The sequence below is a fragment of the Mchenga conophoros genome, linkage group LG9 (genome assembly GCF_057382185.1).
Source record: "Mchenga conophoros isolate Kocher_MC1m ecotype Shallow Benthic linkage group LG9, M_conophoros_male_GT1.1, whole genome shotgun sequence".
Classification (NCBI taxonomy): domain Eukaryota; kingdom Metazoa; phylum Chordata; class Actinopteri; order Cichliformes; family Cichlidae; genus Mchenga; species Mchenga conophoros.
The window spans coordinates 36,128,568-36,152,748 of record NC_140534.1 but is presented as its reverse complement, the minus strand read 5'-3'; the positions used below and the strand labels follow the sequence as shown (position 1 = coordinate 36,152,748).

The 24,181-nt window shown below is 49.7% G+C and overlaps 2 protein-coding genes across 13 annotated transcripts in view; both read right to left on the bottom strand.

Annotated features, from left to right (window-relative positions):
- Nucleotides 1-16,531, bottom strand: part of kmt2ca (lysine (K)-specific methyltransferase 2Ca) — a 51,351-nt gene extending 34,820 nt beyond the window's left edge. For 6 of the 11 annotated variants that reach the window (XM_085285643.1, XM_085285645.1, XM_085285647.1 and 3 more), the window contains exons 1-15: nt 16,064-16,531; nt 12,523-12,753; nt 11,124-11,203; nt 7,695-8,232; nt 7,310-7,489; nt 7,175-7,197; nt 7,007-7,090; nt 6,799-6,908; nt 6,465-6,615; nt 6,221-6,395; nt 6,000-6,114; nt 5,749-5,912; nt 900-5,482; nt 671-817; nt 1-498 (exon numbers count right to left, since the gene is read on the bottom strand). The exon at nt 1-498 is cut by the window's left edge and continues 242 nt beyond it. In XM_085285643.1, the coding sequence (XP_085141769.1) occupies nt 1-498; nt 671-817; nt 900-5,482; nt 5,749-5,912; nt 6,000-6,114; nt 6,221-6,395; nt 6,465-6,615; nt 6,799-6,908; nt 7,007-7,090; nt 7,175-7,197; nt 7,310-7,489; nt 7,695-8,232; nt 11,124-11,203; nt 12,523-12,752 (7,078 nt within the window). In that variant the 5' untranslated portion in view covers nt 12,753; nt 16,064-16,531. The remainder of the gene's footprint in view (nt 499-670; nt 818-899; nt 5,483-5,748; nt 5,913-5,999; nt 6,115-6,220; nt 6,396-6,464; nt 6,616-6,798; nt 6,909-7,006; nt 7,091-7,174; nt 7,198-7,309; nt 7,490-7,694; nt 8,233-11,123; nt 11,204-12,522; nt 12,754-16,063) is intronic. The other 5 variants (XM_085285651.1, XM_085285644.1, XM_085285652.1 and 2 more) reach the window with 2 other exon arrangements.
- A 434-nt stretch (nt 16,532-16,965) lies between these two features.
- xrcc2 (X-ray repair complementing 2) lies at nt 16,966-24,134 on the bottom strand. 2 transcript variants are annotated; one of them, XM_085285772.1, is made up of 6 exons: nt 24,010-24,134; nt 18,663-18,744; nt 18,540-18,575; nt 18,319-18,468; nt 17,974-18,235; nt 16,966-17,615 (listed from the first exon to the last, which is right to left on the bottom strand). In XM_085285772.1, exons 1-6 carry the CDS (start codon nt 24,049-24,051, stop codon nt 17,282-17,284), a joined length of 906 nt encoding a protein of 301 aa, XP_085141898.1. In that variant the 5' UTR covers nt 24,052-24,134; the 3' UTR covers nt 16,966-17,281. The 2 variants fall into 2 exon arrangements, with proteins under 2 accessions (XP_085141898.1, XP_085141897.1); XM_085285771.1 differs by lacking the exon at nt 24,010-24,134 and adding an exon at nt 19,305-19,427.
- Nucleotides 24,135-24,181: the final 47 nt, after the last annotated feature.

The following is a 24,181-nucleotide window of genomic DNA, read 5'->3' as shown; positions in this document are numbered from 1 at the left end:
GGTGCAGAAGGGACGGGGGAGGCGATGATGTCATCAGCTCCATCACCTCTCTGTCTAAAGAGGGGTCCAAGTCCAGCACGGGGCTCACTGGCTCCTCCTCCATGTCTGAGTGCTCCTCAGTGATTGGCTGACCATCTGACGGCTGAACTGTTTCAGAAAGATCCTCCTCCTGTGAAGGCTCAGCTTGTGATTGGTGCTCATCTTCGGTGGGTTCTGTTACCAAAGCAACAGGTTCATATAGGATCTGTGACTGACCCCCATCACACTCTGATGTCATGTGACAAAGAGGCGATTGGTCCTTCAGCCCCACCGTATGTCCAAAGTCACTGGGAAGCTTTTCCTCCTGTGGGAGGCCCTCTACAATGGTGGGCTGGGAGTGACGGTGGGGGGAGGCCTCCAGGGAGCCAGCTCCCACAGATGGAGGTGATGAGGGCAAAGGGAAGGACACAGGTTGCTGCGTGGGTATGGGGGAGGCGGGGCACTGAGTCTCCTGGACTCCTGCAGAGACACAAACATGGACACATTAGATACTGATGCAGGTTCAGGATCTTCCTGGTTACAGTCACAACGATGGAGCGGGCGGAGCAAGCCTGGGGAAAAGGGAAGTCACGGAAAAATGTAAACATTTAAGAGTTTGGATTGGTTATGTTTCCGTGTTTGCAAAGCAAACCTTTAAGACCGCTGGAGCTACTGGGCAGAACCTTCTGGTTTTGTTCCTCTCCTCCCTCGCTCCTCTCCACAGGCTGCTCCTCTGCTAGGCTCTCCTGTGATGTGTGTTCAGGCTGCTCCTCCTGCTGCTCCTCTGTGCTCAGTGTGTCTGGGTGAACAAAAAGAGCAGATAACCTCAGAACAGATCGTGTGTTAATCGGGAACTTTGAGTCACTCGCCCTCATACTTACCCATGGTGCCATCAGACATCCCTTCAGGTCCAGGACCTTGTTCTGGCTTCACGGGACTAACAGGACCAGGACTTGGGCTGGTTATTGAGGGAGCAGGGTTAATTGAATCACAAGCAGGACTGGCTTCACAGTGGAACGGGCTGGCAGAAGCAGGTCTGACACCAGGCTCTGCCTGCACAGGACTCACGGAGCCTGGACTTGTGGTGATCTGTTTAAAACCTGGATCCATATGAACACCTGTAGAACTTTGACCTGGGCTGTGTAAGGGACTACGCTGAACCTGCAGAGTGTCAAAAGAGACTGTTTGAGAAGGGCTAATCTGTGAGGGGGCGGGGCATGTGGGACTAAGAGGTGCCTCATTGGGAGAGGTTGAGCTAGGCATCGCAGTGTTATCCTGAGTGGGACTAGCATGGACAGGGCTAGCAGGACTCAGACTGGCCTGAGTGTAAGTAGCATCAGTGGGGATGAGGGGGCTTGGTGAGGCAGTGCACTGGTGGTTTTCTTTGGGGACCACTGCAGTACCAGCTGGGGACTGGCTGACTTGGTTCTGACTAATCTGGCCGGGGCTAACAGCAGCAGAGTCGTCGGGTACAGAGGCAGCAGGACTTGTTTGTCTGATACAGTCTGCAGGTTTATCAGCACCCATATCAGGCTGAGCCCCACTGGAAAGAGCAACTGTGTCCACATCAGGACTAGTGGGGCTCAGTGATGCCTCAGTAAGGCCAGTACTACTTTCAGTGTCAGGAGCCGGACTGTGAGGTGGGCTAACACTGGCAAAAGCAGCATGTGCAGGGCTGCTATGAGTTGTGCTAGCTAATGAGGAAGTTTGTATCTGCACTGGGCCTGAGTGAGCTACTACTACATGAGCAGGACTAGCCTGACCAGCAGGACTAACTGGGCTATGACTGGTGTGGACATCAGCTACACTAGCAGAACAGGGATATGTTTCAGCACGAACAGGACTCCTCTCTGGGCCGGTATCACTCAGTGTACAGTGTGGAGGACTTGAACTACCAGAAGCTGGTGGAGGGCTTGACGGCTGTACTGCAGCCAGGTGTGAAGTACTGAAGGAAATCTGGATATGTGGCCGACTTGACTGACCAGGTGGACTTTCTGTCTCCTGAGCATGCTCATGACCTGACAAAACAATGCCACCGGTGACTTCTGAGTAAGCAGGGTCAGGCTGCGGACTGTCTGGTTGACTGGGACTAGGTTCTGACTGAACACCATCACTTGGCTGGATGGTAGCTACCTCCATCTCCTCATCCTGACAGGAGGCAAGGTGGATGGGTTCAGCCAGCACTGCTGATGGGCTACTCTCCCCTGGCACAGGGCTAGGGTGGCCTTCAAGACACATGGTTGGGCTTGTAGGCATCTGGTAAGCACGAGTGGGGCTGGCACAAGCTGAGCTGGCCTGGTTATGTGTGGGGCTAGCTCCTTCAACAACTTCCATGCAGAGCGATGGGGTGTTGTGAAGATTCTGATGAATTAGGCTAGCTGGGGGAGGAGCTTCCTCCATTTCACCGGCACAAGGTGAGCAAGCTAGGCTACTGTGTTTGGCTGAAGTGCTAATGTGAAAAAGGCTTTCTGGTGTCTGGAAATCTAGGACATGAGGGGGACTGGAATGATCGGGACTGAGCGTGCTACTTTCAGGGGGCACTGTGGCCAGGCTAGAGGTGTGGTTAAGGGGAGGAGGGTTATTTTCCAGTGTTTGGCCATCAGGGCTAGAAGGGCATTGTTTCAAGGAGTCAGGTTGTGTGGCATGGGTGGACTCCTGTGTGAGTGTTGAATGTGCAGCAAGTTCTAAAGTATGTAAGCTAAGCTGTGAAGACCGGAGAGCCTGAGCAGGGCTGGCAGGTTGGGACAGACTGCACCGTTTAGGTCTGAGTGGTGGTGACGATGGGCTACATGGAGCTGAGGCGTATCTTGCTGCCGATGAGAGGTCCTGGTCCAGTGTAGACGTGTCCTGTGCAGCCCCATACTGCAGAGTAGGGCTGCTCAATCCAGGGCTCTCCTGGTCCAGTGTAGATTCAGTGTCCTGTGAGGGGTTCCTCATGCCAGCTTGCACAGGACTACAGTCCGTTTGTAGAGCACTGTGCTGAGGCTGTGAGGCTGTGAGGCTGGGACTATGTGATCCACTGAGCTGCATAGCATTGTCCTGTGCAGGACTGTCTGGTGGAAGGCTGTGCCGAGCCTGCTCTGTCCCCAGCTCCACCCTGGGAGGAGTCAGCCCTGATTTGATAGGACTGTGAGGTGAAGGGCTGTGTAGAAAATGTGCAAGGGTACAAGCCATGGGACCACCCTGTACTGGACTCTGCTGAGATTCTGTGTCCATGAACTGATCCTCTGTGGAATTCTGCTCAGTACTTTCCTCAAGTTCTGCCAGATTAGAGTGAGACTGTGCAGGACTCTGCTGAAGGTGTAACGGGGTCCAGCTTTTCTGGTCATCTGTGGAATCCAAGTGGGATGCTGAGTAACTTTCATGGGCCTCTGCAAGATCAGGGCAAGACGGTGAGGAGCTTATTCTAAACTCTGCCACATCAGGATGGAGCTCTTCTTGATTACGATGGGATGCTGTGTGACAAGAGGGAGATGGCTCGAGTTCTATGACAGAAGGTGCAGTCAAAGGTACAACGTTTTGTTGGGGCTCCATGGGATCAGGATGGGAAATTACAGCACTCTGTGGGAGCTCCGTGACAGATGGTTGAGGACTTTGTGGGGGTTCAGTGTGAGATTGTGCAGGACTTGACAGGAGATCTTTGGGAAATGGTGCATTCTGTGGGAGCTCTGTGGAATCAGTGTGAGACAGAACAAGAATGTGCTGGAGCTCTGCTGAAGGTGATGAGGAACTTTGTTCTATGGGAGATGATGGATGACCTTGTTGAAGCTCTGCATTTTCAGATGGTGCAGGACTTCGGAGTTCAAGCGTTTGTAAGGATTTTGGTTGAAGCTCCGTGGAAATAGGCTGAGGTGGGAGCTCTGTGGGAGATGGTGGAGGATTTTGCTGGAGCTCTGTGGGAGATGGTGGAGGATTTTGGTGGAGCTCTGTGGGAGATGGTGGAGGATTTTGCTGGAGCTCTGTGGGAGATGGTGGAAGATTTTGTTGGAGCTCTGTGGGAGATGGTGGAAGATTTTGTTGGAGCTCTGTGGGAGATGGTGGAGGATTTTGGTGGAGCTCTGTGGGAGATGGTGGAGGATTTTGTTGGAGCTCTGTGGGAGATGGTGGAGGATTTTGGTGGAGCTCTGTGGGAGATGGTGGAGGATTTTGTTGGAGCTCTGTGGGAGATGGTGGAGGATTTTGCTGGAGCTCTGTGGAATCAGGCCAGGATGGTGCAGGATCTTGGAGCTCTTTGAGCATTTGTAAGGAATTTGGTTGAAGCTCCATGGAAACAAGTTGAGATGGGAGCTCTGTGGGAGATGGTGGAGGATTTTGGTGGAGCTCTGTGGGAGATGGTGGAGGATTTTTCTGGAGCTCTGTGGGAGATGGTGGAGGATTTTGTTGGAGCTCTGTGGGAGATGGTGGAGGATTTTGCCGGAGCTCTGTGGAATCAGGCCATGATGGTGCAGGATCTTGGAGCTCTTTGGGAGATGGTGGAGGGCTTTGCTGCAGCTCTGTGGAAAGAGGGTGAGATGGTGTAGGACTGTCTGGGAGTTCTTTGGGAGACGGTGCAGAAAATTGTTGGTGTTCTACAGGAGTAGGCGAGGAACTTTGTTGGAGCTCCATGGGAGATGATGCAGGACTTTGCTGGAGGTCCTTGAGAACAGGGCTAGATGGTAAAGAACTCTTCAGAAGGAGTTCAGCAGAAGGAGGGAGCTCTGTAAGAGCTAGTGAGGAACTTTGCTGGACTGCCACAGGATACGGGTGAGATGGTGGAGGACTTTGTTGGAGCTCTGTGGGATCAGTTTGACATTGTGAAGGGCTTTGTTCCAACTCCATGCTCCATCCACTTTGTGGGAGAACTTTGGGAGTTTCTAGGAGTTTGGCAGAAACCGGGTGACATAAAAGACTTTCTTGGAGTTCTGTGGACTTTGGGAGAGTTGGTGGAGGACTCTGTTGAAGCGTGGCTTCAGGCTGAGATGATACAGAACTTCCTTGGAGCTCTGTGGACTCAGGGAGAACTGGCAGAGAACTCTGTTGTGTCTCCATACCCTCAGAATGAGACGATAGAGGACTCTGTTGGGGTTCACTGGCTTCAGGGTGAGATGTTGTAGAACTCTGTTGGAGCCCTGTAGACTGAGGAAGAACTGACAGTGGATTATTCAGGAGCTCCTGGGAGTCGGTGTGAGATGACGTAAGACTTGGTGGTGATGGTGCACTGAGGGACTTTGTTGTTCTCTGTGGCGGCTCCTCAGGGACGAGTTGACCAACAGGACTGGCCGGTGGAGCCTCTGTGCACGTTGAGACCGACGGCTGTGGAATGCTACTGGGTGGAGTCTGTGAGGGGCTAAGGGCGGCAGCTGATGCCAATGTGGGACTGTGTGGGTTTGGCTCCTCCTGTTGAGGTCTGCACGTGGAGCAGATGTACACTTTGGACCCCACCTTGCCCTCCCCGGCCTGGATGCTGCAGTCTGCATGGACAAACCTGCAAAACAAAATAGTTTTGTTTTCTCTTCATCACTGTCAAAATAAAAGCATATTTTAATAAAAGCTACCACCAGTGGTTTTAAACCTTTGGGACAGCCCGCCACAGAGGCCCACAGAGGCTGTGCAGTGAGGGCACAAAAGTAACTGAAGTTCATATATGAGAACCACTGGATTCCTCTTTCACAATAAAAGCCATGTTAGTTCTCTTCAGTTCAGGGATTTTATTGTGAAGCAGCCTCAGTGAAACAGATGGTGCTTGTGTACCTATAGCAGCAGACACAGGTCACGCACTCCTGTGGTGTGTAGAGGTCGGGGGTGTGGCCACAGAGAAGGCAGGGCAATGCTGGGTCACACGACTCGCACAGAAACAGGTGATTGGCCCACTGGCCTGATGACCTGACACCACAGCGGCAGCAGACTCTGCAGTTCTGGAGAAGATGAGGGGTGGGAGGGGTTTGTGAGGGTCATCCAAAGTTCAACACACAGCAGTGTGTGTACGTGTGTGTTTATCTCACCTTGCAGCTCCAGCCGGTGCTCGGCGTGTGATCCAGAGGTGGTGTGAGACAGTGTGTGTGGTAGGCTTTATCGCAGCGCTGACACACCAATAACGCAGCTTCATCGCCTTGCAGCCTGACACACAGAGAGCACAGGTGGAGGTTCACACTGAGGACACGCCCTCTTTACTCCATCTTCAAATACCTGCTCACCCCAGTCAATAACTCTGCATGTGTGTTACCTGCAGCTCTGACACACGCGACACTGAGGACACTGCCAGCCGGCCCGGCAGAAAGGGGAGGGGGCCACAGAGGGGTCCACGCAGCTGCCATGGTAACGGTTACCACAACAACAGCACATTAACAGGCTGCCAAGCTCACTGCCGCCAGAGCACAGAGCACAGGGTGGCGAGGACCCTGAGGAGACATGATCACGTCACGTTATGACATCACAACCTCACACCCGCTTCAGTCGGCGCCTCTTACCTGCATGTGCGTGCCTTGTACACAGTGTGCGCCTCTGGTTCCAGTCCAGGTGGGCTCCGGCAGCAGCAGCGCAGGGGAAGTGGTAGCACCGCCCACAGTCCATCTCCTGACAACGCAGCGAAGCTCCGAGCTGCCGGCAGAACGCGCACACCTGGACAGGTGAGAGATAGATGGGGTTTAGGGAGGAAGCTGTGGGTAAACCTTTGTATTCTCCTATTTTATTTTAGTCTGGCTCACAGACCCAGGAACCGAGCGCTTCAGCTGATGCACAGTATTCATCTACCTGAGCTACACAAGGAGGAGGGGCTACTGACCAGACGCCGTGAAAACCCACCTGTGTGCTTCCTGTGTCGATGGCTTTGTCCACGTAGAGCAGTGATTGTCCCTCGCCTCGACACACCCCCTCTGACCAAGTGGCACACTGCAGGTGAGCACAGCACTGACCTGTACACGCACACACACAGGAGGTTTAAAACACACACACACACACACACACACACACACACACACAGAACAGGATGCGGAAGAGGAGGAGGAGGTACCTGTGGGGTCAAACAGTGATTGGACGTTGATGTCATGAGGAAGGCCGATGGGTCCAAGCTGCTTAAGGAACTCTGAGGAAGACTCTGAAACAGCAGCACACAGTGAACAGTCAAACATCAACAACAGCGATCAGGTTGGAACTGTTTCAGTGAACGGGGAGTACTCACCACACTGTTCTGGACTGCAGCACCTGCGCGCGCGCACACACACACACACACACACACACACACACAGGTCTATGGTTAGCTCGTGACTGTGGTGTCTCTGGAAGGAGAGGGGAAAGAGGAAGTGATGTCACTTACGTGGCCGGGGCTTGGCTGCCGCGGTAGCAGTGGTCGTGGCAGTCGTTGTCTCGGTCAGAGGAGGCGCGGCGATTGAGGATGTGGAGCGGGATGTAGCCGGGCGTCGGGCCGAACACCACCAGCCGGCCCTGGCCCAGAGGAGGCTCGTCGCCGTGGTAACAGAAGGCACACTGCTTCAGCCTGGGGAGAAAAAAACGATGCGTTCAGGAGGTGAGGCGTCACCTGACAGATGACACGGACATTTATCTGCTTCAATCAGGTTCATCACAAAGTCACGTCAGATCTGACTGGAGACATTAAATCTGGAGACTTTCAAAACAAAAGCCTCCCCGGTTTGCCTGCTGAGTGCCGTTGTGGGTGTGCAGGGCGGTCCACAGGCACTCACCTTTTTTTGGTGTGTCCCAGGCTGGGGGTGGGCGAGCCCCCGGAGTCCTCCGACAGAGACCGCTGGAACAGCGGGGACAGCGAGTCCTCGTCCTCCAACCGCAGACAGGGGGACACTGGAGGACTGGAGCGGGGACTGACGGCCGGACTCTGCTCCACGGGGCCGGCCCCGTCCTCCTCTACTTCTATGGGAACCAGGCTGCAGTCCACATCCATAGGGGTGGGGCTGTGACTCGGACTGGGCTGGTCTTCCTCCACAGGATCAGGATCAGGAACAGGATCAAGATGATGGGATTGGGATGGAGGGCTGGAGCGGGGGAAAAGAGGGCTAGAGGCTAGGGGCGGAGCCTCTGAGTGGAGTCTGTCCTCCACCTCCCCCTCCTCAGCACTGGGAGCCAGCTCAGGGTCGGGGGGCACCGGTCCTGGATCCGGGTCAGGATCAGGATCTGGACTGGGCTCGTCCTGGGCAGGTTCAGAGCTTGTTTTGGATTTTCTCCTGGAGGTGGAGCGCTGCCGCCGTGTGGTCTGAGCCTTCACCTCTGTGGACACGCACACACACAGTCACAAACGTATGCAGGACACAAGAGGTGCATTGTGGGTAACATAGGCACCATCACACGTTCTTAATCTCCAGCATGACACCATGTTTTATGTCAGAGCGGGTGAACAGCACTGGTGGAGGTGTAGATGCCCTCGTGTGGGCGTACCTGAGCAGGTGAGGTTCAGGCTACGTCTGCACGTACACGACGTTTTCGATCACTGAAAACTTTTTAAAAACTCTGTTTTTGTGTTTACATGTGGACGAGGAAAACAGAGATTACTTACGCAACGTCAAATGTTTGCATCCTTTTTGACGTCATACAGTGCGCCACGTTATTGTTTACATGAGACGAATTTCTACAACGGTGGATAGAAACAAAACGCTGCTGTTAATCTGACTGTCTGCAGTTTTTACACACTCACACAAACACAGAGGCGTCAGAGTGAACTCCACCCAACACAGACGCTCTCTCAGCCCAAATCCTGACATCGGTTTTGATTAAATTTAAATGTTTTAAATTAGAACGTATGTGTGCTTTCTGTTCAATCCTGAGTTGTGAGTCTACACCAGCTAAAATACTGTTTTTTAGAGGTGGGAATCACCATACATCCCACGATACGATATTATTGCAATTTTTTAAAATATTTTGCGATATTCAGATTCTGTACATAAAGTTAAACTTTATCAATATTCATTTTATCTAATATCAAAGTCTCACACTCAGTCTTTCTCTCATTTCAGTTTTATTGTTGACAAACTGAACGGTTTGTATTACAGTCTAGTCCAACTTAGCCGAATGCAACCATCTGGTACAATTAGAGATGGACCGATCCGATATTACGTATCGGTCCGATACTGACCTAAATTACTGGATCGGATATCGGAGAAAAATAAAAAATGTAATCCGATCCATTAAATATCACGAAAGCACCTCACAAAACTTGCAACACGCCGTAACTCGCCTCAGAACGTTAGCACGTCGGAGCAGTATGCATCACGTGATAGAGCGGCTGTGGCATGCAGGACCTGTCGGTGGTCTGGATAGCATGTGGAGCTTCGCTAGCAACCCGGCATTTCATCTCCGACAAAGTTATCCCGAGAGAAGTAAAGCAAGTGTGTAAGTCCATCTCTGAATGTTTGTAAAGCATTCCTGCGTTAAGCTTAACAAGCGATATATGGAGCGACTGCCTCTCCTGCTGCTACTTCAATCATGAAACTGCTTAATGATCAGCTGATCGGCTTTTCTGTCGCGAGTCCGTGTCTGTAGTTTGTTTTTGGCCCACTTTGCACCAGAAAGAGGAAACCAGCGGCTGAACAACAGCAGCACGTTTAAGCTTGATCAGCTGTTGTTAGAATTTATTTATTATTACTTTCTACACCAGGATCTTTTTCTACGTAGCTGACGTAACTGTGCAGGGGCGGATCTAGCAAAGTTTAGCCAGGGGGGCCGATAGGGCATTAACAGGGGAAAGGGGGCACAAAGACATACTTTTCTTTCTTATTCTCATTTAAAATGTCGAGCTTTTAATAAATAATTATCTGACACCCAAAGTTTTAATCTGATGTAAAATGAATAGAAGTCAATTACTGTATATAGTGACTATTAAGTCTAATATATATACCCTAGTAAGCTATAGTACTTTTTACTTTGGGAAGGTACCATCTGTGCAGTCTGCAATTTTGTTGAAGAAAGATGTTGAATCTATTTAATATTTCTTGAAAAATAATTGATTTCTGTGCATTTTTTTTCACACTGCATCAAATTAAGGTTGATTACGTCGATTAAGCATCATGAGGTGGCGCGTGAGGGGTGGGTCCCTATTTTTTATTTATTTATTTTTGTTGTTGCTGGGAGTTGGAACCCTATTAGTTAGGTTGCTTAATATTTACGCTAAGTACTCTTTAAAATACCAGAATAGGGAGGATGGTGTAGGTCTAAGTTTATTAGATTGATCAGTATTGCTGAACTATGAAATATTTTTTTTTGCATACAGGTATAACAGAATAGCTTTAGTGTAGTTGTTGTTTTAAACTTGAGTATGAACTTATACAAAATGCAGCAAGATATTTAAAAAACAGTTTTGTTGATTAAAAAACACTATATCGGATTCATATCGGTATCGGCAGATATCCAAATTTATGATATCGGTATCGGTATCGGACATAAAAAAGTGGTATCGTGCCATCTCTAGGTACAATTACAGCTATTCTGAACTATGCAATATGAAAACTATGCAGCCCATTCAGCAACTGAAGAATTTGAAAGTAAATTAAAACAAAATATAATTTTACATTAAATAAAAAAGTTTTAAACTTAATTAAAATAAAACATGTCTTAAATTAAAATAAGTAAACTGTCATGTTTATTGCTGCCAAAAAAACAGTTAAACACATTTGGACAGTGTCAGGATTCTTGCTCAGAAAAAGGATCAACATGCTCTGAAGTCAGAGTTCCAGTCCACAAAAACTTTTTTTGTAACAAAATATCGATTTCTGCCGTCCCTGTATTGATACATTATTAGCAAACAAAATATCACGATACCACACAGTATCGATTTTTTCCCCCACCCCTACTGTTTTTGGATATTCACATTTGAAACAAAATTAGCTGCCTTTCGAGAAAAACAAAAACTTTCCAGAAGTCCTTGAAACCCGTTTCCTCTTTCCCTCCCAGGCTTCGAGACTTCTGATTGGCCAACATTTGTACACGGCTAGGATTTGGCATGTTCTTGACAACATTTGACTGCGTTTTTGGCGGTTACATGTGGACAGGATTCTTTTAAAAACGGAGAATCTCAGTTTTCAGAAATAGCCGTGTACGTGTTGATGTAGCCTCCAACACTCAGACCTCGTAGCCTCAAACACAGACATCCAGCTGGTTCTACACACCTGTCTTCTGGAGGGGCTTCGTCTCTGTGGCATCCATGCTCTCTTCATCCTCTACCTGAGCTCGTCCTCGGCTCCGCCCCCTGCGTGCACGCACACACACACACACACAGAGCAGTTAGAGGTTAACACAGTGAAGGAACAGCATTAACCCTCTGGATCCTCCTCCAGCTGTGTCCCCATTGAAGCCATTGCAGCACATCTGGATCCCTTCGATGTGAGCGCCATGCCTGACTTGTGTGTTACAGCAGGAGGAGATCAGCTGCTGCGTTACATCATCACCCGACTGAAACGAGCATCAAAAAATAAAAAAGAAAAAAGAAAATGTCAATGAAATCAGGAAAACAACAGTTAGCACCCGACGCTGCTTTCTCACAGCTGTTTGACTCCGCCCACAGAAACAAGGACGGCGTTGGCTCCTCAGACAGCTGCCTGAAGGTCCTGATGAAACGCACGTGTAGCCCAGCAGGTCACAGCTCAGACTCACGAGTGCTTTAACCGCAGAGGCCCGATCAGCCTGTGGCGGTGAGGGTCCTCACAAAGACAGAATTACAAACGTGTGTGTGTATTCGTTCTAAGCAGTTGGCTAATGAGCATCAGGAAACACCTGAATCAGGTAAACATGATGACATCACAACAGAGATCTGTGTGTGTGGCAGGAGGTGAAACCAGGAGCCAGCACGTGCCCCCTGTCAGACTCCCTCGTTACCCAGCATGCAACTTCCTACTTCCTCTCCAACACACACACCTGTATATTTGTCTCTGTGAGGACTCTTCCCTCCACAGACTGAATCTAAGCAGCAAACACACACAGTCAAAGTTTCAGGACCTCCAGCATCACTTCCCCTGCACTGAGTGTGGATCAGGTCCAGGCTCGCCCTGCTGGATGATTCTGGGTCCACCTCAGGGCGATTGCGCTGCTAGCTTCCACACATTTCTGACCCTCTGACTCAAACTCCAGACCTCAGATGTGCTTCTCTGTCCTAAAATAAGGAGGCTGTTACTCAGTTACTCTGAAGTGAAAATGGAGCGCGGTGGTTTCTAAACACAGTTAATGTCGTACTTTTACATCATCGCCGTGCTGCAGGTGGCGTTAGCCTCGTGGGACCACACAGAGCTGTTGCCGAGCTGCTCGGCCTTCTTACAGGTGTCGATTGTGGCCTGCGGTGGTCTGCACCATGCTGGATCAGGAACGTGAAGCTCTAAAACATCAGTGCTGACCCTGCTCTGACTCCAGGATCCTCCCCTCTGACTCACCTGCTTCATTTATGCAGAAATACCAAACATGCAGCTGCTAACCTGCAGCCACGTTGTTCAGCTGGAGGAGGCACCACGGATCAACCTGCTGCAGGAACAGGTGAGCACACCTGAGCACACACTCACATCACACACACACACTTACTTCTTTCTTGATTTGGGGGGCGGAGGGGGAGGAGGTGGTGGAGGAGGAGGCGGGGCAGCAGGTCCAGAGCGCCCGCTGCTCCCATCTTTCCTCGGTCGCCCACGGGGCCGCCTCTCAGGGGCGGGGCTAGAAGCAGTGGCTTTGGCCAGCTGAGCGCTGCGGCCGGCCCGAGTGACGGGAGGGGGTGGCCCTCTGTCCCGAGGCTCCTGAGGCTGAGCCTCAGATGGCATTCTGGGTAAAGAAAGAGAGAGAGGTGAGGAACAGGGTGGAGCTGGGATTTATGCTTCCCCTTTAAACCCACACTACACATAAGCCACGCCCACAAACCCTCTGAAACCTGACTGCAGCCCGCCACCTTCTTCCTCTTCTACTGTTACTTTTGCAACAGGAAGCTGGAAGAGAACAAATAAACAAGAGAAGAGAAACTGTACCGCCCCCTGGTGTTTGGGCGGTGAACTGCGGAACACAGACGCTATAAACTCAGGACAGCCGCACAGCCATCAGGTGTGTCACCTGTGTGTGGTACAGTGTGTTCACACGTGAGCGCAGCCGATGCATAAAACGAGTTTCCTCACGTGAACGCTCCACAGCTGACCTGCTATTTCACACGAGAACAAGTCACACCTCAAAGTTTACAAAGCTGATGTAAAGGACTCAAAGCTTCCAGGCACGACAACGCACAGACACACACAGCCAGATGTTGGACACCTGCAGGGACTCCCCCAGGAAGAGCAGCAGCTCGGTGTGTGAGGTCACACAGAGAGGGCGCGCTGTGCGTCCTCTGAGCTCAGGTGAAGTACAGACGCCACGAGGACGATTCAGCAGCTCCTAAACGCTGCGCGACCAAACTTGAGGATCAGGTGACGCTCAGGTGTGCTGCATTAACACACCTCAGAGGTCAAAGGTCAGACTGTTCGCAGAGCCTCCTACAGAACGAGGAGGACGTGAACAACGATGGGAGGAGCTAACCAATACCAGCACGGTGCACAGCGAGCTACAGACCCTCCCACAACCTGTCGTAAGGAAGTTCTCAAGAACCAATCAGGAACACAGAGTTTTCCATAGCGTTTCCATAGCGACCGGTGTCTGGGCCTCGGTAAGCTAACCCTGCAGCGCTGATGGTCACATGACTGCAAACCCTCCACACGCAGACACGCTCAGTTTAAACCTCGAGCTTGTGATTCACACGGCCGCCGCCACACGCCCTCGCCGCCACACTCTCCCGTCTGTTTCTCTGCCCATTAACAGCTATGGCGCCATCATCACACACGGATGTAAGCGGCCCACGTAGTGCCGCTCAGCTCACCCTAAAGTCAGAACGGCAGGTGTAAGTGGTGTTTGAAGCAGCAGGTGAGGTTAAAGCGCCCAAAAGGCGGGCCGAGGGGCGACTGTTACTGACAAGAAAAGCTTCCTCAGTGACACCGGCCGCGCTGAACCTCTGCCAGGCGCCACACGGTCCCGTATAAACCACTTCCTGTGAGCTGCCAGAGGTGCGACTACGTTGTGTCTCTCTGAGCGTGAACAGAAACAAAAACTGATGCACCCGCCTGGACCAGAACGAAGCCGCCGCCACCTCACAGCAGCTCATCCAGCCACTCGTGCAACATGAAGCTGAGCGACCTTTGACCCTGTCTGCCTGTTGATCAGTGTCACAGCATCCTGCGTTGGTAAAGGACCCTGAGAGAGGTGCTGCCATCTGAGATGCTCCCGTGGGACATTTTGTTGTTTTTACTCGACGATCATTAAAAATGTTTTTATTCTGAGGAGGTACACTCAGCTCTGCCGCTGTCGAGTGGAGGCCAGCACCACCCTGTCTCATTGCAGGAAACCCCACTAACCAGACCTGGTTTCAGTCTGACGCCGCTGCGGCTCAACGATGGCGCAAACCATAACCGGGATTATTTTACTCACTGACCTAATTTGGATTATTTACCGTGGTCACCTGAACTTTATTAAACCTGGAAGGACAAACGGGGACACGCAGAGGACAGCAGGCCCAGACCAGCCTCATCGCAACCAACCAATCAGCAACCGGAACCCAGGTTACTGATCCTCAGGGTCCTGCCCCCTCACGGAGACAAATCAGCCTCGGTTAGCGTTGCCGCATGCAAGCTGCAGAGACTCAAAGCCAACAGCCGCACAGGTGCTCACTGAAAGGTTTGAACCTTCATTTCTGTGAGCTTCTGTTCCGCTCAATGACCTGTGATCACATGCCCTCCAAACGTCCAATCAGGGGTGGGAAGAGCCCAGCTGGCTCGAGCTGAACTAAACAGCGAGTGCATATGAGCTTCTGCTGAGGAACAAACACAGTGATCATCTCCACAAAATCACAGCTGACATTAAAACACGATTAACCTCTAACGTCCACGCTTCCTGTCCGACGGGCGGCGGGGTCCCTTCAGCTCGGCAAACATGGCAGAAAAGCAGCTGAGGAGGAGCTGCAGCAAACACGGCACGGAAACATGGCTTTACGGCGCCGTTTAGTTCAGGCACAGGAAGTAAACAAAAACACGAGCTCATCTTTAATCCCACTGGCTGATTAGCTGTGTGGGCGGGCAACCATCTATGTCCAGGTGAATTCACCATCAAGCGCAAGAGACATGTGGATGTTTGAAGTTTAAGGAGAATATCTGGTGTTTGTGGATGCTGGTCTCATCTTTGATCCACGCCACCAACAGCTGCAGTGCACCTTCACCTTAGACTGTAAACTACGCCTGTCTCCATATTCTGACTGTTTACAGACAAACGGATCAATCAATCAGTGAAAACTAACCAGCAGATGATCTGATTGACTCGATCAGCACCTGTGGGATTATTGGAACCAGATTAGGGTTGACTCTCGGATGGAACAGGTACAGGTGAGCGCTGCTGTTGCCTGTGTAGGTATTATCCCTCTGCTCTGTGTGCCAGCTTAATGTAATCCAGCTGTATACCCCGGGACCGATGAGGTGCAGCTCTCTGGTGTCAGCTGGTCAGAGTACTCACCTGCACAGGTGCACAGTGTTTACAGTGTGCTGATTAAACGGACCTAGTGCATATTTTGGTGTGTTTTTCACTTTTCTAGCTGCTGTGCGTGTACCTGCCCAGGTGTGCCGCTGGACACCAGGTGAGCTCAGTGTTGTGTCTGGTGAGGTTAAGGTCTCAGGTGAGCCTCGCTGGGTGGCTGTGTGTGGGTAACCTGCTGGTTAGCATGCTAATAAGCTCGCCTGTCACAGCGGCCGTGGAGCCCGGTACTGCCGCCTGTGAGCCCGCTCACAGCCCCACACGCTCGGTGCGGCCTCGGTGAGGGTACCGGGAGCCGTTCGGTGGTTCTAACTCGCTGTTTAAAGGCTTTCCTCCGGCCCGGAGCGGCTAGCGCTTAGCCGTTAGCTCGCTCGGACCGCCCAGTTGACTGATCACTTTTCTGTTAGCGTTAGCGTGCAGGCTAGCTGTTAGCAGCCCGGTCCGCGGCGCGCTAGTGGCGGGTCGGGATGGGCGGCAGGAAGCGGGACGTTTAGCGAGCCGCGGGAGTGTCGAGAGAATAGGGAAGAAGCGTCCTTACTGATTCGATGCAATTCTCTTTTTCCTCTCCAGCTTTCAGCCAACTTAGAGCGACGACTTCAAAGCCAGCAGCGAACTTCTGCCAACCTCAGCCTCCGTTTGACACGCCTGGCACGGCCGGGTCTCCGGCGGAACATTCCCGGCGGAGCACGGAGGGAAAAGCGCGGTTTTTACTCCGAAAATTGGCGAAAAATTAAAGTTGAAGCGGTCGCTCCGTCACGGAGGCCATGTTTGGGAGCAACCGAACCACCGCCTGTCAGTGCCAGCAGAGGAAGTAGGTCCCGCAAAACACGTCCCGCCTCGCCGGGCCGCACGCTCCCGTCAGACCCAGACACGGGCGGCGTGTACCGAGGATCGGCCTGTGAAAAGTGCCGGTGTGCAAGCCTCCACGCGGGCACCGGGAATATTTGTTTGTTGTGTAAAAAGTGTGTCTGACCCCGCGGAGGGATCAGTTGGAGGACTGCTCTGGTGAAGCGGCTCTGTCAGCAGACCTGGAAGTCCCGGAGCGGAGCGCGAGGATCCGGACCGCGCCAGGCACGTGCCCGAGCACGGAGCAGAGGGTCGGGGTCAAGGGTCAGGTTAGTGTCGACCCGAGAGCGCCACGCCTGCAGTAAGAGGTTCCGGTTATTAGCCACTAAAGTTTAAAAGAGCCAAACTGTCCGTGACAGTGACGTCATCACTCTCATCACAGGGATGCTGACGTGGTGGGCGTGTCTGTCTTGGATAACACTGATGGTTATGATCGTCGTTTCATGTATTATGTATGTCAGACAGGAGAGAATAAGCTCCGCCCACAGTACCAGTATACCTGCAGCACCTGGAGCTGACGCCACACCCACCTCAGTTATTATTAATTAATCTACAATCTGCTGATGGGTCTGAGTGGAAACAAACACACAGGTCACAACATACATGTCCAGTTTATTGAACACAAACACTAATGCTGACCCTTTGGCCCCTAACAATGACCTCATCCTGACCCCACCCCCTCCATTTTCCCTGTACAGTCCCACCTGTGCAGCTCATTACAGTCTGCTCCTGTTTCCACTGTGGGCCGAGCAGCAGTCAGAGCACAGAATCACATCACACAGAAAAACACGCAGATGAAGTAAACAGTCTGTGCTGTGAGGGGCGTGTCTGCGGCAAGGGCTCAAATGTGATTGGTCCCTCAGCCAGATGACGGACATCTCCCTGATCCATGATTGGACCAGAGTCTGAGTTACTGACGTGCAGCACATTTGTTCTCCTCGGACGCCGACAGGAACTCCACTCCTGCCTCCGTCACACAGAAGGAGCTGCTCCAGGAGACCTTGACCCTCGAGGAGAAGGTGGTGCAGTGGACGGTGAAGATCTGCTGTCTCCTCTGCTCCTGGTCGTGTCCTCCTTCGGCAGCCATGTTGTTTCCTGGCTCCTGCCTGGAGCACAGCAGCCGGTGGGTCACCAGCCTCTGCCAGGAGCGGCAGAGGTACGACCGCTGGGCGTCTGAGGAGGAGGGGGGGACGCCGGGCCTCCTGATGGCGTGACAGGTGGCGAAGACAGTGATTCTGTAATCCCTGTGGAGTAGGAGGAGTCAAAAATCAGAAAATTAGTGAGCCACAGTCCAGAACAGAACCACCACAGGCTCCACTCAGGTATTTGACCCAGCAAAACACGAACAAACCAACATTTTACACAAACACTCGTCAGAGCGTGAGCGATTGACCAGCCAACACCCTGACCTACGGTGCTGACACTGCAGTTTGACCACCAGGGGGCACTCTGCACATGTGTTTGTACCTGAAAGAGAAAAGCTGCGCACATGACCGTGATCGTATCAGAGCTCAGCGGAAGCCTTCAGAGTGGTGGTGATGTCACGCAGCGCACTGTAACGCATGACCTGCGAGCAGCCTGAATCAGTCTAACTCCACCCACCTGAGCAGGCGTCCCAGCAGCTCCGCACACCTACTGAGCTTCTCCTCCTGTTTGGTGTAGCTGGCCCCACCCTCGCAGCGATCCACCCAATAAAACGCGGAAATGCTGTCTATGAGGATGAGCGCCAGGGCGGGCCGTGATGACAAGGTGGTCTCCAGGAAGTGGAGGGTGAGGAGGAGCTGTGAGGAGGAGTAGCAGTGAACAAACAGGAGGCGGGACAGACATGAGCGCAGCGCCGCCTCGTCTGCTCCGGCCAACAGCGCTAAGGACCCGGAGAGAAAGGGTTAGTGTGTAACTTCCTGTTTGTTTGTGTGTGTGTGTGTGTGTGCATGCGTGTGCATATACCTGCGCTCAGTTTGCTGTCCAGGATGCTGACCAGGTGTAACATGTCTAGGCTGTAGTCGGTGTCCACAAACACCACATCCACCTCCAGACCCCCAGCTGCCTCCGGCAGCACGCAGCGGCACAGCAGGTGATACAACAGCTCCGTCTTACCTGAGCAACACACACACACACAGTTTACATCCAGGTTAAAGGTGGAGGCACTTCCTGCATCGTGAACTCACCTGTGCCCTCCAGCCCAAACAGCTCCACCACCGCACCTGAGAGCAAGAAACAACACATACAGTGAGACAGTCACCTGACTGACAGCATGTGTCAGCTGTGAGTGGGTGGGCGTGGCCAGTCACCTTGGTCGGGTCCTCGGTCTTCCGGAAACAGACGAGGCTCAATATCCTTAAGGCAGCGCCGTGCCTCCAGACGAGCTAACAGCTGACAAGACGCACACACCGTTACACTCTGCTCCAGGATATACACTCTGCCATATGACACACTGCTCCAGGATATACACTCTGCCATATTACACTCTGCTCCAGGATATACACTTTGCCATATTACACTCTGCTCCAGGATATACACTCTGCCATATTACACTCTGCTCCAGGATATACACTCTGCCATATTACACTCTGCTCCAGGATATACACTCTGCTCCAGGATATACACTCTGCCATATGACACACTGCTCCAGGATATACACTGTACAGATCATTACACACTGCTGCAGCACGTAGACTGTACCACACTACAAACTAAACACGTGTTTTGAGTTTCCGGCAGCATCTCCAGCTGTGCAGAGCTCTGCTCAGTGAAGGTCACAGCAACACACCTGTACCAAACTCGAACAGGTAACTGTCTGTTTTCTTCCTACATCGCTTGTAAGCAGACACACACCCTCTGACAGTTACCGTCACGCGGTGCTAACAGCGCTCTCATCTCGCTAACAGCGCGGTCACGTGACACACAGGCAAACACGGGCTTCGGTTTCTCACCTGAGCGCCGCTCTCGCTCATCTCAGCAGAGCTCCTTCTCCTTCGGGACCCGCCACGGCTGTTTTGAACTGACTTCCGGTTTCCGCCATATTGCGACCGCCACAGCAACCGGAAACACGTGATCTCCACAGTAGCCGGAAACACGTAACTTCAGTTAAATCGACTTTGACAGGGAAAACTAAATTGTGTTTTTGTTACTATTGATGCTGCTGAAAAATAAATTTGGTTCTAAGTGTTTTAACACTCTGGGTTTATTTAAAAAAATCACCATCCCTTCAGCTCGTTTGTGGCCAAAAGTGTCCATGTGTTAGATTAGATTAGATTAGATTAGATTAGATTAGATAGAACTTTATTAATCCCTCGGGTGGGTTCCTCTGGGAAATTCGATTTCCAAAAAAGCACAGCACCGACAGAGTTATACACACACACATATATATATAAATACAGAGACAATATAAATAAAATATACGAAGGGGATAAATAGAATAAATAGGAATAAAAATAAAAATACAAGTGAATTGCACATTTCAAGTATTGAAAGTTATGTTTTGTCAACGCGAGAGTTGAGCCTCGGGTGTGAAATGTATGGTTTTCAGGGTTTTCCTCGGTTTCCCTGGGTGTCTTCCCGTGTTGTAGTTGTGTCTTATTTTGAAAGGATTATTTACGCGTTACCATAGCGCCCGAGAGCATTAAGGGGCAGAGAGGAGGATGTTACTCTCAATGTTGTTGGCGCATTTCAAGAGGACACTGCTAATAAAATTACACAGCTGAATTCGCGTTTATTATATTTACAAAATACCACAGTTTTTGTAAATATAACTTCGCGGATTTCACCTACCGTGGGTTATTTTTAGAACGTAACTCCTGCGATAAACGAGGGACCACTATATTATTAATAGTAGAGTCTGGGACATTTAATTGATTAACATCAACATTATTGAGCACTATTATTTTTGTTCAAGGAGAGCAAAAACTATAAAACTCTCTCACCTTGTTCGTTGCCAAAAATGGCAACTTTTGTGTGTGTTTTTTTTTTTTACAAAATGCTGTAAAATGTATATTTATTAAAACATTGATCTACTTTTACCGACTTGACTCTTTAAATTAGCTCCAGTCCTTTTCTTCAAAAAACCAAAATTTTATCTATATTCTTTTTTTTTTTTTCACTTTAAATGCCAGTTAGGTCATATATTACCAGTAACTTTTCAGATAAAACAGTAATAAAGTCCTAATGGTTTCATAAATCTTCGTATTTATTTTTTTTTTTTCATATAAGCATCGGGGACAAAGCTGTCTTGCAATTGTTGAGGTCACTATAGTGTGGGCCCTTTTTCTTCCAGGATCACTCTTCATTTGTAGGTTTAGAGGTCTCCTACTACTGTGAAGTGATTTTCATGGGACAAAGGCTTGTATTCCAAGATCTGGGAGATTGTAGAGATGAGCAGTGATGCCCTTCTTACCATCTTTCCAGAAAAATAAGTGATCTAGAAGCTGTTAGGCTGACTTACAGCAGCAGCACTTTCTGCACCTGCATAAACTCCAGGACACATTTACTAACAGTTTTTGTTGCTGTATGTGCTGCAGCTTTGATTTTTTTACTATAATCATATTTTACTCTACAAGAGTCAAAGTGTTTTTAGCAGGTGCTTCAAAGCAAAGTTTGACTGTGACACTCAAAGCTCAACAGTCTGTATCAACAAAAATTCTCTGCAGCCTGTGTAATATTTGATGCGTCATAATTTATTCCAGTCTGTCTTGCAAATACATGTTTGCGTTGCAATGTCATGCACAACACACAACTATTAGACCCTTAAGATCAAACCTGTGTCATTCTTTTGGTCCACTGCAGTGTAGTAGTCAGCACAGAGCCCAGAGGGTTATACGTAAAATGTATAAAAATATTATTGATTACAGGATAAAACATAAATGTTAATAGCAACTGTAACCTTTTTACTTTGAAGTTACAAGTATAAACAATGCTGTTACATTTACACTAAAATTTTTACTATAAGTATGGAAACAAGTGAACAACATTTTATAATAAGCTTAACTGGAATTCTGTACACTGAAAAACAAACAGCACATAAAAACCACAAACAAACAGCCAGTGCCTTCATCTGTCCATCAAGTGTCAAACATCACATTGACCTGTAGTCTCTGCTCGTCAGCACATGCTTTTAAAAAGAGCTCCATGTCCTCTGCAAACTGAGAAACAAAGAGGAGGAAGTCCCTCTACACAAACACTGCAGATGACAGGCCAGGCAAACATCTGTTGACCTGTTTGAATGCCTCCTCATCATGTGAGTCTTGAAGTTTTTTTGTAAGAAGAGTAAGACCAGAGTGAGGGCGTTTCATTTTCATGGACTTTCCACAAGCCGCAGTTTCATTTAGCACAGAGGGACGAGCACATGAATGTTCTACTGAAGATTCAGGAAATGGTTTAGATGCTGGAGACGAGACATCGAGAGGGAGATGGGGCTCCACGGAGAGTTGAGTGGGAGAGAGGCGGGGCTCCACGGACAGTGCAGCGGGAGAGGGGCGGGGCTCCACGGAGAGTGCAGCGGGAGAGGGGCGGGGCTCCACGGAGAGTGCAGCGGGAGGGAGGCGGGGCTCCACGGAGAGTTTAGTGGGGAGCAGTCCTGAATGCTGACATGACAATAATTGCCTTGCCATATCCCCACGCTGTATGACTGTCATGTTGCAGACAGGGCAGTGAAAGTGCACCGGCATATCATTTTGTCTGTAAGAGAGAAAAAAAAACAAAAACAATATGTAATTTAAATGCAGTTGTACAGAATGCAATCAGTTTATCTAACAATCAGATTGTACATATGAACAAAAATACCCAAGCCATCCTCAATAATGAAAGCAAAATGTTGTGGATCACAAGAGCTGTCAGGAAATGTGGTGAACAGGAAAAAATATTTAATGAAAACACTTTTTTCTAGCTGATGAATGCACTGAACTGTACAATGTGAAAAGCAACTTTTAAGTCAACAAAGACACTGCAGAGGTGCTGAAAAGAAGTGCATATTTATAACTTTAACTATGAGGTTTATTTAATACCAACATACCTTTGAAAGGCAACGCATTTTTAATGTGTCCATTTATTTGCTCCTCAATCTTTGCCCTGACAGCAGGGCTGAGAGTGGGGCACAGAGGGCAGTGAAACAGCCAACACGTGGTGCACTCCTGCAATTCTGGCTTGGAGGCAGAATTCCAATTTGATATGTGCATCTAAAACAGAGAGAAACAGATAAACACCATATACACCTTTAAGTTCAGGTTTTAGCAGAAATAACATGTTACAGTTAGCATGTTAGAGATTTGGGGAGAAAATTCTTTACAAAAACATAATTTACCAGACACTTTTATTTGTGACATACATATCTATTGACATATAACAGACAATTTAACAAACGCTAACAAAAATCTGGGCAATAAAAAAGCAGAACAGAATGGAATAGAGAATAGTAGTATTTATAAATGTATAAATCTCTTTGTGACAAACTTTACAGCGTTGATGCAGGTGGAATGAAAGACGTGAACAAAGTGCAATACGCAGTAAATGGAACAATGTGCATTGATGTTACAGATCGTGAAAAGTAGTTCAATAAGAAGCAAAAATCAAATACGTTTGAAACTGACCACTAAATGCTAACCAGAGGTGTCAAAAGTGCAGTCTTACTAAAGTTTAGATGCCTCGGGGGTCTGACCGTTGTTGTAACGCTAACAAAGTGCCAACATAATCAGTGTAAGCAAACTAGATGATTTCTAAAATTATATAATTATTAACGGCAAATTTATACATGAAAGACTCTGTGCCAACCTTTATGATCCACTTGCAAGGTTTCCACAGTCGATGATCCGTGCAGTGCTACTGTGGAGGTCACGTGTTTCCGGTTACTGTGGAGGTCCCAATATGGCGCTCCCAGTGGCTGCAGCCAGACCCTTCTCCCATAAAGACCGCAGCTGGAGCATTACCGTAATGTTTATAACACTGCGCAGCAGAATGACTCGAGCTGCAGCCCTCTGACTTTAACAAGATGTGCAGCCCCTCCCCCTTTGAGCCAGCGTCTGTCTAATTGGCTGCCCGTCACAAACTGAAGGTGTGCTTCACCTGTGTGAAGCTAACGGCAGCATGTGAGTGATCACTGAGGCGCCAAATGGGGCTGAACTAGTGAGGAAGACGAGAGGTCAGAGGTCACGTTACTGAGGCGGGCAGTCAGAGGTCAGTGACACTAACAGATGAGGCGAGCTAGCAGTGAAAGTGGAGGAGACTCCTGAACAGCAGCATCAGTCTAGTTTATAATCACAGACACAAAGGTGTTACCAGGGAGGCTGCTGATTGGACAATCGTGCCTTGCCTGTTATGTGCTGTGTTAGATGATAAACAGCTCTGTTCTTGTGTTTTTCTCAGTGAGGCCGAGTTTACCTGCACCACACCTGTCCTGCAGTCTGGTGTCCTCCAGTGGTCCTGAGTGCGAGGATGAGGATTGGTCGTCATGGTGACACTTTAAGCTATATAATCTGAAAACTGATTCTTATTTAAACTCATCACACAGTGACGATGATGATGATGGAGGACTCTGCAGGGAGGACTTTCTCTGTCAGGACTGGAACTACTGCTAAATACACTCGAATACTTCGGTTTGATTGTAGCATTTGTGATATTTGTACTACGCAGTGATGGCTCCAGGCTCACCTGCAGTACCTGTGACGTCCACCAGGGGGTCATGGCCCACATTGATTTAGATTACTCAGAGCCTGACGCGACCATATAAGGATATCCCCTCTCTGACATCATGCAGTTCCATGGGCGGTGCAGCCTGACCTTTGACCTCATTAGAAACCATGAACAGCAGGACAGAAAAAGG